Source organism: Paroedura picta, chromosome 8 (genome assembly GCF_049243985.1).
Source record: "Paroedura picta isolate Pp20150507F chromosome 8, Ppicta_v3.0, whole genome shotgun sequence".
In the NCBI taxonomy this organism is placed as follows: Eukaryota; Metazoa; Chordata; class Lepidosauria; order Squamata; family Gekkonidae; genus Paroedura; species Paroedura picta.
Genome location: NC_135376.1, coordinates 53,661,065 through 53,678,058, shown reverse-complemented (window position 1 = coordinate 53,678,058; position 16,994 = coordinate 53,661,065). Strand labels below are relative to the sequence as shown.

Below are 16,994 nucleotides of genomic sequence, written 5' to 3'. Positions count from 1 at the left end.
CTTCATCCAGGACAAGTGGACTTCATCATTCTAGAATATGAGCCTTCATGACCTGTACTAGCTTTATCTTGTCTGGATTCAGTTTCAGTTTGTTCTGCCACAGCCATCTAACCACAGTCTCAAAACTCCAGTTCAAAACCAATGCATCCAGAGGTTTGTTTAATGAAATACAGTGCTGGGTGTCGCCTGCACATTGGTGATACCCAGCCACAAAGTTCTGGACAGTTTATGGCCCATTATGCACGGCCGCCGAAACGGCGATTTCGGGTCACATGGAAAACGCGGAGGGGGAAGACGCGACGCACACCGGTTATGCACGGGGCGGGGCGTGACGGCGGCAAAACCCAGAGTAACTGATTATGCACGCGGCGATCCGGGCGCCGCTTCTGGTTGCGCCCCGGTCACCCGGAAGCTGCGCTTTCTTCCGCGTTTCACTGACGCGGCTTTTTCGGCGGCATGCACCGAAGCTGCAGCCGGTTGCAGCTGGCTCCGTGCGTTATTGGTGATTTTAGTCGCCGCCATTCCACCCCGAATGTGCGCTAAAACCCCCGTGCATAATGGGTCTATGTCCAGACACACAAAGAAAAGTGAAACTACTGAAGAGCTACACCCTTAATACCAACTCCATAATTTTTTTATTTATTGTACTTATTAATCGCCACTCTTGGCCAGCAGGTTCAAGGCAATTTACAGAAGTAAGATAAAAACTCCCTATTCCACCCCAACCCATCCCACCCTGCCAATCTCCCCTTCTGTCTTCAGTGGGTCGTAGGGCCCTGTGTCCCATAGGAGGTGTGCTTGGAGGAGGGACCCAACGATGTTCTGCCACCTGACCTCAACCGAATATCTGGTGAAAGAGCTCCATTTTACAGGCCCTGCAGAACTATGAAGTCCTTGGCCCTCAGTTCTTCCGGGAGTTCATGCTACCTGGTAGGGGCCAGGGCCAAAAAGGCCCAGGGCCTGGCCCTGGTTGAGGCCAGACATACGTCCTGAGGGCCAAGGACTTCCAACCAGTTGGAATTCATAAAGTACAAAGCTCTGCAAGGGGCATAGGGAGTAAGATGGTCCCTCAAGCATGCTGGGTCAATACCACATATAGCCTTGAAGGTCAGAACCAAAACCTTGATCCAGAATACAACTGGCAACCAAAGCAGCTGGTGCAGCACTGGCTGCAAATGTGTTCTCTGTGATGTACCTGTGAGGACCCTTGCCACTGTATTTTGCACAAGCTGCAGCTTCTGGGTCAAGGACAATGGCAGGCCCAAGTAAAACAAGCCTGGAAGTGACCATCATATGGCTAAGTGTTCCTGGGTCAATTAGGATGCCAGTAGCCTTGCTTGGTATAGGTGGGAAAATGCCAATTGGACTACCTTTGTGAGCTGAACCTCCATTGACAAGGAGGCATCAAAGCCCACCCACAATAGTTAGCTCACAATGATGAAAGAATTGCTTCACATAAATGTGGTCTGCCTTCACAGCAGTAAACATGGAGATTAATTTATTTGTTGCTTTCAAATATCAACCTATTTGAAGAAAGACAGGAAAACAATGTAAATTGGAGAATTTGCTCCATCATATACAATATTTTCTAGTATATGATGTTTCAGAAAGGCCATACTAGTGAAATACGGGGAAGCTATCATATCACAAAATATAATAGCAATAAAAGACAATAATGTTATGGCAAAGTCTAACAGTCTGAACAATAATTCATCAGGTACATGAAATGGGAAATTATTTGATAGCCATACACATAGTTATTTCAAGATCCATTATACTTGATAAACAGATAAAGATAAACAGAAAAGTAACCTGATGGCAAAAATAAAGTACATGATTCAATCAACTGACAAGAATATCATCCAATCAGCTTGTCGCAAGCAGACAAGACCCTGCCTATTATTCAGTTCTGAGAACAGATTCTGTAGCCAGCATGAGAGCAGTTCCAACTTTAGAAGAACTAGGTATTCATGCTGGACACCATTCTCTGTTTTGCTTGCTGGAACAGTAGCACAGAAAGCTGGATCACATCTGACCTTCTTAAGACAACATGTAAATCACTTCTATCACACATACGCAATACCACATAAAATACACAGAAGTTATTGAACACAAAACACAAAATGTTTACCTAGGGGAGGGGTTTTTTGGAGGGGGAGCAACTTTCTTCAGTTACAAAAAGAATTTCTAGATTCTGAAAAGGCTAATAAGAGTCAGACCCAGAAATGCAATTCAGAATGTTTTCTTAATCAGATAAGGGGACATGTAGAAACAAAGCCTTTGAAGCAAAGGAATTCAGTTGTTAGAGGATAGTGTCAGTTGATTTCACAGTACATTATTGGATGTTTGAATAAAAACAGAAAAGATGTTTTACACCTCTGATAGTAAGGAGAGGTCAACAAGAGTTATGTTAACTGACTGACAAGATAAAGTCTGTTCAATATCCTGACAGGCCTGTCTACATAGAAAGTTAATGGCTATGCCTGAAACAAAGACATGCCACGGTACCCTCTTTGGAAGAATAAATTTGTTCTATTCCAGTATCTTCATTTCATTCTTGTCAGATGTGGTTGAAACAAAGCATTCTACAAGTCTGATAGTGTCTCCACATTCTACGAAGCCATACAGTGAGAAGATGACTCTGATTATTTTCTGTGAATACCAAAATTTATGTGGACATAAAGTGTCTCAATTAAGCATTATTAGAATACACAAATGTATCTAAATATTCAGAATAAAAAAATCTACATCAGCAGCAGCACTTAAAGTGGCTGCTCCTGACAAAATATTTCCTTTTTATTGATCTTGTGGTACTGCAGGTGAGCCACAAATATCATCTGCATTAGGAAAGAGACAGACAAAAATACATTGCTGTTAGAAGGTCTGGAAAATAGTCACCCAGCAGAAAACTGAGCACGCTCAGAAGACACTATTAGCATCTAAGTCCTTAAAAAATTAGTTTGGGCTATGACTGGAAGCCCTCAATGTAAGTCTTCTGTTGCCCTACCAAAGAATAAGGGATGAGGCGGAGTCTCTTATTTTATTTATTTATGTATTTATGTATTCATTCATTCATTCATTACATTTTTACCCCACCACTCCCACAAGGGCTTGTGGTGGCTAACAGATATAAAAACCCAAATACATTTGATGTTGTTGTTAGGTGCAAAGTCGTGTCCAACTCATCACAACCCCATGGACAATGATCCTCCAGGCCTTCCTGTCCTCTACCATTCCCTGGAGTCCATTTAAGTTTGCACCTATTGCTTCAGTGACTGCATCCAGCCACCTCATTCTCTGTCGTCCCCTTATTCTGACCGGTTTGTTCACCTTGCAGTCCAAAGGACTCAGAAGAGTCTTCTCCGGCACCAGAGTTCAAAAGCCTCAATTCTTTGATGCTCGGCCTTCCTTATGGTCCAACTTTTGCAGCCATACATTGCAACTGGGAATACCATAGCCTTGACTAAACACACTTTTGTTGGCAGGGTGATGTCTCTGCTTTTTAGGATGCTGCCTAGATTTGCCATAGCTTTCCTCCCCAGGAGCAAGCATCTTTTAATTTCTTTGCTGCAGTCCCCATCTGCAGTGATCTTGGAGCCGAGGAAAATAAAATCTGTCACTATCTCCATTTCTTCCCCATCTATTTGCCAGGAACTGAGTGGGCCAGATGCCATGATCTTAGTTTTCTTGATGTTGAGTTTCAAGCCAACTTTTGCACTCTCCTCCTTCACCTGCATCAACAGGCTCTTTAGTTCCTCTTCACTTTCTGCCATTAGAGTGGTATCATCTGCATATCTGAGGTCGTTGATATTTCTCCCTGCAATCTTGATCCCAATTTGTGACTCCTCTAATCCCGCCTTTCTCATGATGTGCTCCGCATACAAGTTAAATAGGCAAGGCGACAGTATACAGCCTTGCCGAACTCCTTTCTCAATTTTGAACCAATCAGTGATTCCATGTTCAGTTCTCACTGTTGCTTCTTGACCTGCATATAAGTTTCTCAAGAGACGAATAAGATGCTTTGGTATTCCCATCTCTTTAAGAACTTGCCACAATTTGTTGTGCTCCACACAATCAAAGACGTTAGCATAGTCAATGAAGCAGAAGTAAGTGTTCTTCTGGAACTCCCTAGCTTTCTCCATGATCCAGCATATGTTGGCAATTTGATCTCTAGTTCCTTGGTCCACATATTGCTGGAGCCTAGCTTGTAGGATTTTGAGCATAACTTTGCTAGCATGAGAAATGAATGCAATGGTGCGGTATTTTGAACAGTCTTTGGCATTGCACTTCTTTGGGATTAGAATGTAAACTGACCTTTTCCAATCCTGTGGCCATTGTTGAGTTTTCCAAATTTGCTGGCATATTGAGCTTTATTGTTGCTCAGACTTCCTAAGGCCCATTTGACTTCACATTCCAGGATGTCTGCCTCCAGGTCAGTAACTACCCCATTGTGGTTATCAGGTATGTTAAGCTCGCTCTTGTATAGTTCTTCTGTATGATTTTGCCACCTTTAAAAAATCTCTTCTGCTTCTGTGAGGTCCCTACCATTTTGGTCCTTTATCATACCCATCTTTGCATGAAACATTCTCTTCATATCTCCCATTTTCTTGAAAAGATCTCTGGTCCTCCCCATTCTATTGTTTTCTTCTATTTGTTTGCACTGTTCATTTAAGAAGGCATTCTTATCTCTTCTAGCTTTTCTCTGGAATTCTGCATTCAATTGGGTGTATCTTTCTCTTTCTCCCTTGCCTTTCACTTCCCTTCTCTCCTTAGCTATTTGTAAAGCTTCCTCAGACAGCCATTTTGATTTCTTGCATTTCTTTTTCTTTGGGATGGTTTTAGTTGGTACCTCTTGTACAATGTTGCGAACCTCCGTCCATAGTTCTTCAGGCACTCTGTCTATCAGATCTAATTCCTTAAATCTATTTGTCACCTCTACTGTATATTCGTTGGGGATATGATTTAGTTCATACCTGAGTGGCCTAGTGCTTTTCCCTACTTTCTTCAATTTAAGCCTACATTTTGCAACAAGAAGCTGATGATCTGAACCACAATCAGCTCCTGGTCTTGTTTTTACTGACTATATAGAACTTCTCCATCTTTGGTTGCAGAGCACATAGTCAATCTGATTTCTGTGTTGACCGTCTGGTGATGTCCATGTGTAGAGTCATCCCCAATACATAAAAACCCCAATAAAAAACTGTAACAATTTAAGAATCCCAACTAACCTATCCCCTTAAAAACCCTCCATTTGGCGGCAAAAAAACATCTCAATACTAGTTACAAAACCTCGGGGTGGGCAGAAGGGCTGATCTTTCCCTTTAATCTGCCCCTAACAGCCAAGGGCTAATGGCAAGGGGGGGGGTCCAGATCTTCCGCGCATCGGCCTCAACCGCGCGTCAGTGGAAGAGCTCCGTCTTGCAGGCCCTGCAGAACGCTGGAAGTTCCTGCAGGGACCATCTTTCTCTGTTGTCAAAAGATCTTTTGGGCTTTTCAAAGTCTTCTATAGGACTGGCTCACTCATAAGGCAAGGAGAGATGGTTTTCTTAGCAGATTTTGGAGAGTGACAAGCACACTTCCTCATACTGCTCCTAGGTAGAGTCTGCATGGGGCTTTTTATCCACTCCCAGCCAGAATTAATCACTCTCCTCTGCACTGAATTCAATTTCCATTTTGATTTTGGCAGTTTTAAATTTTCCATCGGCAGCATGTATGATAATCCACAGTGACCCCACCTTTCCCCCACGATATCCATGAGCGGATACAAGCCACAATATTTGAAAAACCAACACCAGTATAAGTGTAGATTTTTATTTTTTATTTTTTGGGGTGAATTAACTTCCTGCTCCATCCTTGCAATGCTGTCAGAGCAAAGCAGTCTTCCCTGATTGGCCAGGACATCAGTTCAAAGACTTCCTGGTTCCCGGTTGCAAGGCTTCCCTTCCCAGGTTCAAATCAATCTGAATTCAGCAGGATCAACAACAGAAAAAACAAAGCAATCAACCGCACTCTTGCCCCTACACCCTATCCACTAAACTGGAGGTGCTCATATTCCTCATCTCTCCCTTCCTCAAGCCTTTCTAAAACCAGCACATCAAGCCACACATACACAACAGGATGTCCAAAGCTCTTAGGAGATTCTTTCCATTTAAGAAAGTTCAAGCATTATTTTGGTTTCCTTGCACAGTTTCAAGGACAACCCAAATGATGGCTTGATATACACAAATGGAACAAATTTTGTTAGTGTTCAAGAAAACTCTATAGGGTATGCATGACTGGTTTTAGATAGGATTAGGGGAACAGAAAAAGAAGACCATAAGTGTCTTAGTTGCCCTGGGTGAAGGTAGACTGAGATGATAAAATACCTTATGCTTCTGCTGGTTATCTGTGAAAACTTAGAATGAATGAACCAATTACAAAGTGAGCTAGGGGAAAAATCACCACCACTGCATATTACAGGAATTGCCACAATTGCACCTTTCCTTAAAATTTATTGCCAGGTCACTGCATAAAAATATCATAATCAATTAATAGTTCTTGAAATATTAATTGCTTATTTTAACAGATGGCCCTATAAAACATAATAAGTAATGTCTAGGGCTACCAAACCCTTGCCCCCAACCATCATCCCTTGCCATCAATCAGCTTGCAGCAGAAGAAAAATGGAGGAGGGACACTAGCAGAATTCTGACACACTGGCATCACTCTCCTTGTGTCTCAGCACAACTCTGGTAATGCCAGTGATGGTCTAGTACTTGATTAAAACTCTATGGTACAACCACAGTTCTGCTCAAATACCAGAGCATCCCTGGTGTCATGCTAAAGTCACTTCTAATGCACACTGGAAGCGCTTTAATTCTTACAATACAGCTGAAAGGCTAAAACTGTGGCACAACTATGTGTCATAGCACTGACAGACAGAAGGAGAAGAGGACTGCATTTTCTTTCATCTCACCTCAGCCGTGGTACTGGCTCTTCTCTAAGAGAAAGCTGCCACTACCATGATGAAAGAGGCAAAGCCAATCCCAGTGATAGTTTCCACTGAGAAAGATTCACCCTCCCCTTTTCTCTCCACCACTTATCAGATATTCAGCTCTTTCGTCCCTCATTCAGCCTCTTCTTGCAGCCCCCTTCCAGCCTTCTCACCTTGTCTATTTGCCAATGAATTTTACCATCCTCAGTGTCTCTTAGCGATGCCACACATTTCTGAGCAAACAAATTTACCTTGTTCATCACTCACAGTTGGACAATAAGCTTATCAAAGATATCTTCAGATTACATAGCGCAATGCAAACAAATTGAAATTGGCTTCTTTTATAGTAGTGACATAGCTATCGCATAAATATGTTTTTGCTTCCTTTTGTTTACTGTTGTTGTATAAATAATTTAAATTTATGAAAATGATATTGCGTTAACAGCCTTCTAAGCTGATGAACAAGTTTGTGACATGTAGGAGCCTTCCCCCTCCCTACAAGTGCTGTGGGTACAAGTGCAATGCTTTTTATCTCTGCATCAGGAAAGGAAGAGAACGAGCTTTTATTTACTCTTCAAGCTGGGTTAAGACAGAAGCAATGTCTTTAGAATCTGCAAAGTTTGCAGGATAAGAGATTAGAAGAACTCAGCTTCCAATTGATCAGCTGGGAGCAGGCTCTTGGGTTCCCTCCCCCATCCCTTCAAAAGATTTGCTGGGTATTCAGCAAAATTTCTCCAGCAGGCTGCTCATCAGCTGGGACTCTGCTTCTGATTGCCAACAAATGACCTGTTTGTGTGAATCAACATGAAGAGGTTATTCTCATTGACTAACTGGCACCCTGATGGCAAATGGAAGTGAACAAAAGTGGCAGGTGTTGTGAGCATCTTTAGTCTCTCTTCCCTTTAGATTTGTTATGCAATCTAAATCCAATTTCAGTTTCCTCACAAAACTAGACAGTCCTGAACACTTTTGACCAGCGTCTTCACAGAATTCAAATTTCGCAATACACCACCACAGTCAACTGACCACAGGTTTTATTACTGACTTCAAATCACTTATTAGCCACATATTAACCACATGTTAGCTGATGCTGGTTACAAGGATTATTAAACTAATCATCCCTATTATAAGAAGAACCCTGCTGGATGAGACCAATAATCCATCTAGTCTGATATCCCACACTGATATCTCACACAGTGGCCAATCAGTTCATCTAGATAGCCAATAACAAGGCATAGAGGGCAAGGCATTCCCCTGGTGTTGTCTCCTGGCTCTGTGATTCACAGAGTGCCTCTAAATGACCCATTATGCATGGGCCAGAATGTCCGCGCTGGCCGTGGCAGGGCATCAGGGAAAATCCCCAATTATGCAAACCCCCTGCCGCTAGAGCAGGCATGGCCCAACCCAGGGCCCCGGAAGGCCCACGTTATGGAAATGCGGGAATTTCCGCAGCTTCCTGATACTGTGGGCACCTGCTGGGGTGGGCCAGCGCTGTGCATAATTGCTACCGCATGCCCCTGCTGGCTCCGTGGAGCTGGCAGGGGTGTCCCCCTGCCCTGCCATAGCATGTGGAGGGGGGCCAGCCCCCCCACAGACACTGGTCCCTCCCCCCCTGGCTGCTGCCACTTACCCTGCCACAAAGCTCGTGTGTGCACATTACACTGGGGCATCCCCACACGCCCTGCCCCCATGTATTCACGGGGAATGGCGGGGCATCCTGCCCCACCGCAATGGCACGGTGGCCATCCGACGTAGCGGCCGCCATGCATAAAGGGGCATGTGAAGGTTCCCTTCAATTACCATGGCTAGCAGACAGACTTATCCTCCATGAATCTATTGAATCCCCTTTTAAAGATATTTATTTCTATGGCTATTACTACATCCTATAGCAATGAATTTCACATTTCAATCACTCTCTGTGTAAGGCAGTATTTTTTTTCTGTCCTGGATCTATTGCCCATTTGCTTCATTGGATGCCCTCAAGTTCTAGTATTTTGGGAGAAAAAATTATCTTTACCAACTCTCTCCATCCCATGTATAATTTATAAGTTTCTATCATGTCCCTCCCCTGCTTAGTCATCTCTTTTCTAGATTATAACGTCCCAGACTCTTGAGCCTTTCTTCATAGGAATGGTGCTCCAATCTCCTAATCACTCGGTTGGCCTCCAATAATTCAAGAACAAATTGAAATTGCTCTCTTTTACAACAGAGTGACATAGCTATTGCTTAAATGTGTTTTACTTCCTTTTGTTTATTGTTGTAATATAACTAATTTAAATTTGTGAAAATGATATTGTCCTAACAGCCTCCTAAGAAATAATTCCACTTCTCTTTGGGTTTTATTTTATCAACAACAGCCAAAGTTTAGGGATAACAGCAAGTGTTTGCAGAATGTCAGTAATGCTCAGAGTCATTGTGTGGAAATTCCACACAAACCCCAAATTAATATGTGGAGACAAAATTATCTATTAGATAATTTTCTCTTCCTTCCACTGTGCTCAGTAGACCTTGTGCTGATGAATAGCGGATGACTGAAAGTAATACCCTGAATCTCAAGCGAGTCTCATTGAAATAAATATTGTTTTTGCTGTGGCAGTAGTTTTAGCAGCACACCCTAAAATGTTTTCAAGCATCATTTAAGAAGATCACTTATTCTTGCATATTGTTACAAGCTCAACCAAAGCCATGCAATTAAAGATCTGCAGGCTGGAACAAGTTGAAAAAGCTTTATAAATAATTATCTCATTTATCCTCCCCAGAGTCTTGTGATTATTCTTCCAATTCTTTGGAATGCCTGCTTGATTTTGAATGCAAGACCAAGTTTCATTCTTGGTCCAATGAACAAAGACACCCTTCACAACACACTATACTGCTAAACCAAATTTCTTATATTTAAGCATATTCATCTCCTTTAAGGAAACAAATTTAATTGTTTTGAATTGAAAAAAACTTTGGTTCAGCCATCTTTAACACAAGAACAAGGTACTATATGCTTTTTTTCACAGGAGTGAAGTTCGAAGCAACTATGTTAGAGTTTCTCCTCAGCTGCTTTAATATTTTTATAAAATAAATTATTTAATCTTGTTCATACAGAAAAAAGCCCCAATGAAATCAACTGAGATTATTCCCAAATAAATGTACATGAGACTGAAAATTGTAAGCCTACCAACTTGGAAGTCCCACTTCGGGGAAATTCCAAGTAAATCATAAACCATAATTAGGACTAGGATTTAGGAACTTTAATAGTACAACTTTGATGAAAGAAGCCTTCTAAAATGAAATTGATATGTATAAAATATTATAGTCTCTAATCAATTATACAGCTTTGCCTTGAAGTCTATGTGCATGGTCTCTGATCTTTTACTACAGTCTAGATTTGAAACCTAAAGAAAATGCAACTTAAAATTTTATATCTATAATTATATACAAAATTGAGCACATTTCATTATATATTTAGTCATTTGAATAGGGGTCTGTATTGTCATAAACTTAGGGGGGGGGAATCAAGATTTCAGTAAAGATAGAATAGAATTGCTGAGCTAAATTGTATATAGAATCCAATGCTCTGCTTCTTATCTAAAGTGTAAGCCAAACAGGAAGTTCTTGTAATATGTATATCTTGTACTATAGGGCAATTGGAAATGTTATTACTAAGCAAATGTTGGGGGGAAAACATACTTTGGCTCCTTATTTAATTTCTGCCAGAATTGTGCCAAGAGTTGCTGAGCCCTGCCATCATCCCCCAGGCAGCTAGGGTTCCTCTGAATGCCGCTCAGCACCAGGGCAGTGTCCTCCTTGCCCCTCTGCCTGCACAACCATAGAAATCCATAATTGGAAGAAGAAGAGTTTTTTTATACCCTGTTTTTCACTACCCATGGAGTCTAAAGTAGCTTAGAATTGCCTTCCCTTCCTCTCTCTACAACAGACACCCTTGTGAGGTATGTAGGGCTGAGAATGCTCTGACAGGACTGCTCTGTGAGAACAGCACTACCAAGACTGTGACTAGCCCAAGGCCACCCAGCTGGCTGCATGTGGAGCAGTGGGGAAAGAACAATTTGATACACAAATTGTCAAATTATTTTGAGTGATCTGAGAGATCACAATACAAAGGAAAAAGATGTTTTCGGAAATTAGGTTAAAGTACCTTTGAATTATCAAGCAACTCATGGTAACTTTATGGCACACTTTTTCTACATATTCGAGGGAAGAATATTTTCATCTCAAAATTCTCAAGTATGGAAAAGGTGAAAACTGAGTTACATATAAACTGTGGGAACAGTAGTTGAAATGCATGAGGCAATCTGCACTGAAGTAAATCAGATTAGAGATACAACTATCCATACAACTTAATGCTTTAGTTCTGACAGTGCAGCTAAATCATAATCTCAATGTGTGACAGTGACTACTTTGCACAGATTTCTAATGTTATCCTAAATTATCCAAATCCAAACCTGATATAATGCGATAGTGTGTCCATATCTCTGAAGAGGTCCTTTCAATACAGGTACTACATTCCATATGCTGCTTTCCAAGTTATAACTAAAAGGTTAAAAAAATATGTTAGGGAGGAAAAATCATAAGTTATTTATATTTTGTGTTCATTTGCAATTGCCAGTGTGAATGCCACAAAGTTTATAATATTATGTATCTCCATTTCTGAATAGTAAGAAGTCCAAGGAGAGCAAATGTATCAGGTTCCCAGATGTTTCATCTTTAGGCAACTCTGTACATGTGTGTGTGTTCACACATACACACACAGATACCATTCTCCCAATTTAAAATATGGAACTGACTCCCTGTTATTTAAACATGGCAATCCTTGGCATTTCTTGTATAAAATATTTTTCTTTTCCATGACTAGGATCCAAAACAATCTGCATATGAATGGGAATTACGCAAGTTTTCTTTCTCAGTTGCAGAATCTCATATTAACTATGCTCCAGAGGAAACCTGAGTTTTCAAGAGTGGTATCTTTGTACAGGTGAGGAGATGCAGGAGATGGGGATTTTGAAACCTAAGAATGTGAATGCTTCCCCCTGTATCCTGGCCCATATACATAAACTTTACTCTTGTTCCATGGTTTTCAGTACAAACTCATTTGCTAACTTTTAAGTTCCTATTTCACTAGAAACACTTCTAGTCCCCATCAATGCTTATCAGTTCTTTAATATTGCTCATTATCCTTCTATTTTTACCCTGAAAGTGATATTTGAACCAATTCCAGCATTTTATTTTACATATAAATGTATTTTATCATACAAAAAAATCATTTCCCTCAACATCAGAATGGCTCAATAATTGCTTTGCAGCTTACATGCCTCTGTTGATTATTAGTAACAAATGTGAAATGCCTTTAACACAACCACCAAGTATTCCTTTCCCACTGTGTAATTTGCTGTGATTTTGTTGATGAGCTCTGGGTTGTGGGTCAATTGCAAAGTGACTATGCTGTGTTGTTTACAGATTTGTATGATTGTAACTGGCTTCTAACAAATATGTGTGGTTACTCTGCTGTAATCCGATTGACTTGAATAAACTGGAGTAACTCTGCATAAGAATACACTGTTGGTGTACACTCCACTGCAGAAAAAGCCTTCATGCAATTAAGTATCAAGTAATGACCCAGTTATTCCAGGTAAAGGGATATTTTATGAATGGTTCTTTAAAACTTTCACTGGAGAGAAGTAGCACAACAAAATCAGAGTCCAGTAGCACCTCAATACAAAGACACGCTACTTATCAGGTAATACTAAATGCCATACAGAAATAGTAATATAAAAGACAAAATTGCTTACTTTAACACCATTTGGAAAGTGCTGTAATTAAATGCATATCCACCAATCACCCACATAAACTTTCCATGTAGAACTGCCTTATGGGAAGCCCGACCTACAGATGGGCTAAAAGGTTTTACGTTGGGTAGTATCCAGTATGACTCCGTGGAAGGAACATTTAATGAACAATCAGGACCTGTTTAAGAAAAAAAATTGCATCTGAATATCATTATATAAGATGTCAGGCAAAAATGTAAAAGTCACTTGACGGTTATATCAAAAGGCAATGTACAATTTAAATATAACTCAAACAAAGCTAAAAATATAACCAAATGCAACAATAACTACAAAGTGTTTAATGGGGAAATATACCTAAAAGACTGCTATTGCAGAATGCTATTTGATTTTCAACAAAGCATTATAATTACCCCAAACATCATACTTTTATTAACACAAACATATGAACTTAAAAGTTATTTTTGTTGGCGATGTTGTTTCCTATAAAATTTTAAAAATTGAGTACAATATCTTGCCATCTCCTCTTTGAAGTTTTTTGCTTCCCCTAAAAATTGGTCCAAAGTGCAAAGGACCCAGTGAAATGTTGTTTATGAACTTACATTAGTGGAGAATCTGCATTAGTGGAAAATCTGCTCTGTAGAACTACCTGTGGCAATGAAGTGAGAATTCTCAGGATACCGGATTCTCATTGTAGGCCTTTCTAAACCCTTGAAGGTCTCCTAACTCTTTGGCTTTTCGCTGGTCACAGGGCACTGCTAGGGTAAGGAAAATTTTTTGCATCCATATCAACTTGGAATCTACATTAGCAGTTATAGGGTTAGATGGTGCAAGTTTTCCCAGCTGAGTGAGATTATTTTCAGTTCAGTCTAAGGATATAAACAAGACTTCTGAAAACCTAAAATTTGCCTTTTGCTCTTATAATCCAGACAGCTTCAAGGATTCCTGGATGAGCCAGCAGCAGCCTTTCCTCAATAGGAAAGATCTTGTCACTATCATAAATGCACTGGTAACATGTAGATTAGACTATTGTAATGATCTCTATGTGAGGCTGTCTTTGAAGAGTGTCAGGAAATTACAGCTGTGAGCTACAGTGAGAGTGTGGTTTAGAGCAGGGGTAGTCAAACTGCGGCCCTCCGGATGCCCATGGACTACAATTCCCATGAGCCCCTGCCAGCGAATGTTCATGGGGACTGTAGTCCATGGACATCTGGAGGGCCACAGTTTGACTACCCCTGGTTTAGAGTCTGCTATAGGGACCACATCACTCTATATTGATCCATTTTCATTGGGTTCCACTCTGCATAGCCCGTTAAGAGCTCCAATCACTGGATTTAAGCATGATTCAGCCAGCTTGACTGTTTATATGTGTGTGGTTAAAAATTGGTTTTAAATCTCTTTATTGTTTACTGCCTTAAAGCCCCTAACTGGGTAGAAAAGCAGCACAACACTGTTTTAAACAAATAAAACTTTTAAAAAGGAAAGGCAGTGAACATCTGCCTCCACAAAATTTTGGACTTCCTTAAAATCCACAGGATCTAACCCATTATCAATAAGGTTGCTCAAATTTCATTATGTTTCTAGTCAACCCCATCTGAATGGTCTTAGAAAAGCTTCACTGGGTTACTAGATCTGCTTAGAATCATAGAGTTGGAAGGGACCATACAGGCCATCTAGTTCAACCCCCTGCTCAACGCAGGATCAGCCCAAAGCATCCTAAAGCATCCAAGATAGGTATGTATCCAACTTTTGCTTGAAGACTGCCAGTGAGGGGGAGCTCACCACCCCCTTAGGCAGCCAATTCCACTGCTGAACTACTCTGACTGCTTCCTGTGACACTCTACAATTGTACTAATTACCTTGGCATGAGCTTCTATAGACCAAATTTGACAAAAAAGAATCTAAAATATATTGAAGCCCTGTGCATAAGAGGATCTCCAGACAATGCTGTTCCAACATTTATAGAATCATAGAGTTGGAAGGGACAATACAGGCCTTCTAGTCCGTCCCTTTGCTCAATGCAGGATCAGCCTAAAGTATCCAGGATAAGTATCAGTATAAGTCACCCTCTGTTTATATGTGCTTGTAGCTAGACATGCTTAATGGTAGCAAACTGAAAAGAAGGCTCTCTATTGAGTTTATTGATCATGATACAATACCATGATGAAGCATCTTAGGTTTTTTGAGTCAAGGTTAGAATGTATTTATATGGTAGCAAAGGAGACACTACCAAAAGCACACATGCTAGAAAACCAGTGTAATTAGTTCCTGATAATCCAGCGCTCTTTAGTAGACCGTTATGATTTAGACTAAAATTTACAAAACTATCATCAAGGGCTGCTCATAAAACATGCATAAGTTACAGAGACTGTTAATGACTGTTCTCCCAATATCAATTTTACAAGAAGAGTCTCAGGATTTACTCTATTTACTCGCAACAGTACTATTAGAGGCTGCTCTTCAAATACCAAGTAGTATTCTAAGATTTCAACAGCAGAAAGCCATGCCAGCTACAGAAAAATAATTCACAAAAATGTAAGATTATTAAATTCAAGCATGTAAAAACAGAATGAACTTTTAATAAATTAGGGATGCCGTGGTAATCTTCCAGATTTGAATTCATATGTGAGTATTGTAGCTCTGCTACTGAAGACAAGTACCACAGACCCTCTGCATCTAATCAGATGACATTTCAATCAGGAGAAAAAATATTGGTGAGTGGATATGCAAACTCCTGCAAATCTACTTAGAATGATCATCTTGCATGAGAATAGATATCTTGACAAAGATTGCAGACTGTAGCCAGTTTCTCTCTTACCCTTGCAGTTTCCAAAAGTCCTTTCACTGCAAAGTCCTTTTATGGTAGAGGTGAAACTGACAAGGGATCTGAAATCCCTTGTCAATTTCCCTTGTGTAGTGAAGGTGCTTCTAAGTTTGTCAGTTTTATCAGTCTCTTTGAAGAGTACTGTAGATTGAAAAGACAGCCCACTACAATTTGAAGGCTGAAAAAAAGCTTAGAAAACTGCATGCATATGCTTCCCCCCTGCCAAAACAATAGAGCCCAGGAAATTCCTTCAATGCAGATGCAAGTGGATTTAATGAAACAATGATTATACTATAGATTCCAAACATACTAACAAACGCCCATGACAAAATTATCCTAAAACCACTTATTACTGAATGGCCTTCTTTGACATAAGTCACCTAACAGACCAATAACATATCTATCCCTCTTCTAAGCACATATCAACTATGTCTGGTAATTGGGTAGAAACAAACCCTTGGCATTTATTATAACTCAGTCACTAATTCAGGGCACCTTGCCTTGGTCACTCAAAAAGCAGTTGGTTATTCACACACTACTTAGGATGGGAAATCCCTACAGAAAAAAATGATATCAACCATTATCTCCCAGATTCTAATCTTCCCTTTCTATGAAAATTAATTCAGAGAGTCTTAGAGTTCCAAGTCTTCTCGTACAACTCGAATACTTTGGACTGTTTACATTATGGCTTTCTATCAGGCCATAGGATGGAGGTTGCTCTGTTGGCTTCAGTTCATTATTTCCACCTGAATGTAACCACAGACCATGCCTCTGTTATTCCTACTGGATTTATCTGCAGCCTTTGATACAGCAGATCATGTCATCATATTTAGGCATTTAAAGGCAGAAATAGGTATACGGATGTTAAGTTGGGACTATGGACTGTTTATGTACTTACTGTCTATTGATGTAAGTATAATCCTACTGCGTAATTCCTGCATCATTTAACATGTCACATTAATGTTAATGGTTTTTTCAGCTCTATTTCCCATTTCTGTAATCCACAAGCACCTCCTAGTTTATGCATACTCAACAGTTAATCAATATTAGCATTAATTTCCCTAAAGGCAAATTGACATATATTGTATTTTGATTAGATCCTGCTTTCTGATCTTACATTAGAGTCATATCTTTAAGTTTCATATAAGATAAAAATCAACTATATATGTTTTAGTATTAGGTTATGAAAAGATATTTTGTGAAGAACAGTGACACCAAGTGGTAAACTATATAAACTAAATAAAAGATTTCTTAAAACTCAATCAGCTCCCTCTAAAAGCTTACTTAACATATTTATTTAAATTTGGTAGATCTAGTGCAATCTGGGGTTTATGAAATATATCAATACAGTTATTAGCATGTGAATTTTTGCTAGAGTAACTATTAAAAACTCACAGAAATCAATACA

At 40.1% G+C, this 16,994-nt stretch overlaps 1 protein-coding gene across 3 annotated transcripts in view; it reads right to left on the bottom strand.

Moving 5' to 3' along the window:
• The window catches only part of ATRNL1 (attractin like 1), a 627,115-nt gene that overhangs the window by 529,105 nt on the left and 81,016 nt on the right, over nucleotides 1–16,994 (bottom strand). For all 3 annotated transcript variants that reach the window (XM_077349871.1, XM_077349872.1, XM_077349870.1), the window contains exons 6-7: nucleotides 12,769–12,943; nucleotides 11,425–11,512 (exon numbers count right to left, since the gene is read on the bottom strand). In XM_077349871.1, coding sequence (XP_077205986.1) covers nucleotides 11,425–11,512; nucleotides 12,769–12,943 — 263 coding nt within the window. The remainder of the gene's footprint in view (nucleotides 1–11,424; nucleotides 11,513–12,768; nucleotides 12,944–16,994) is intronic.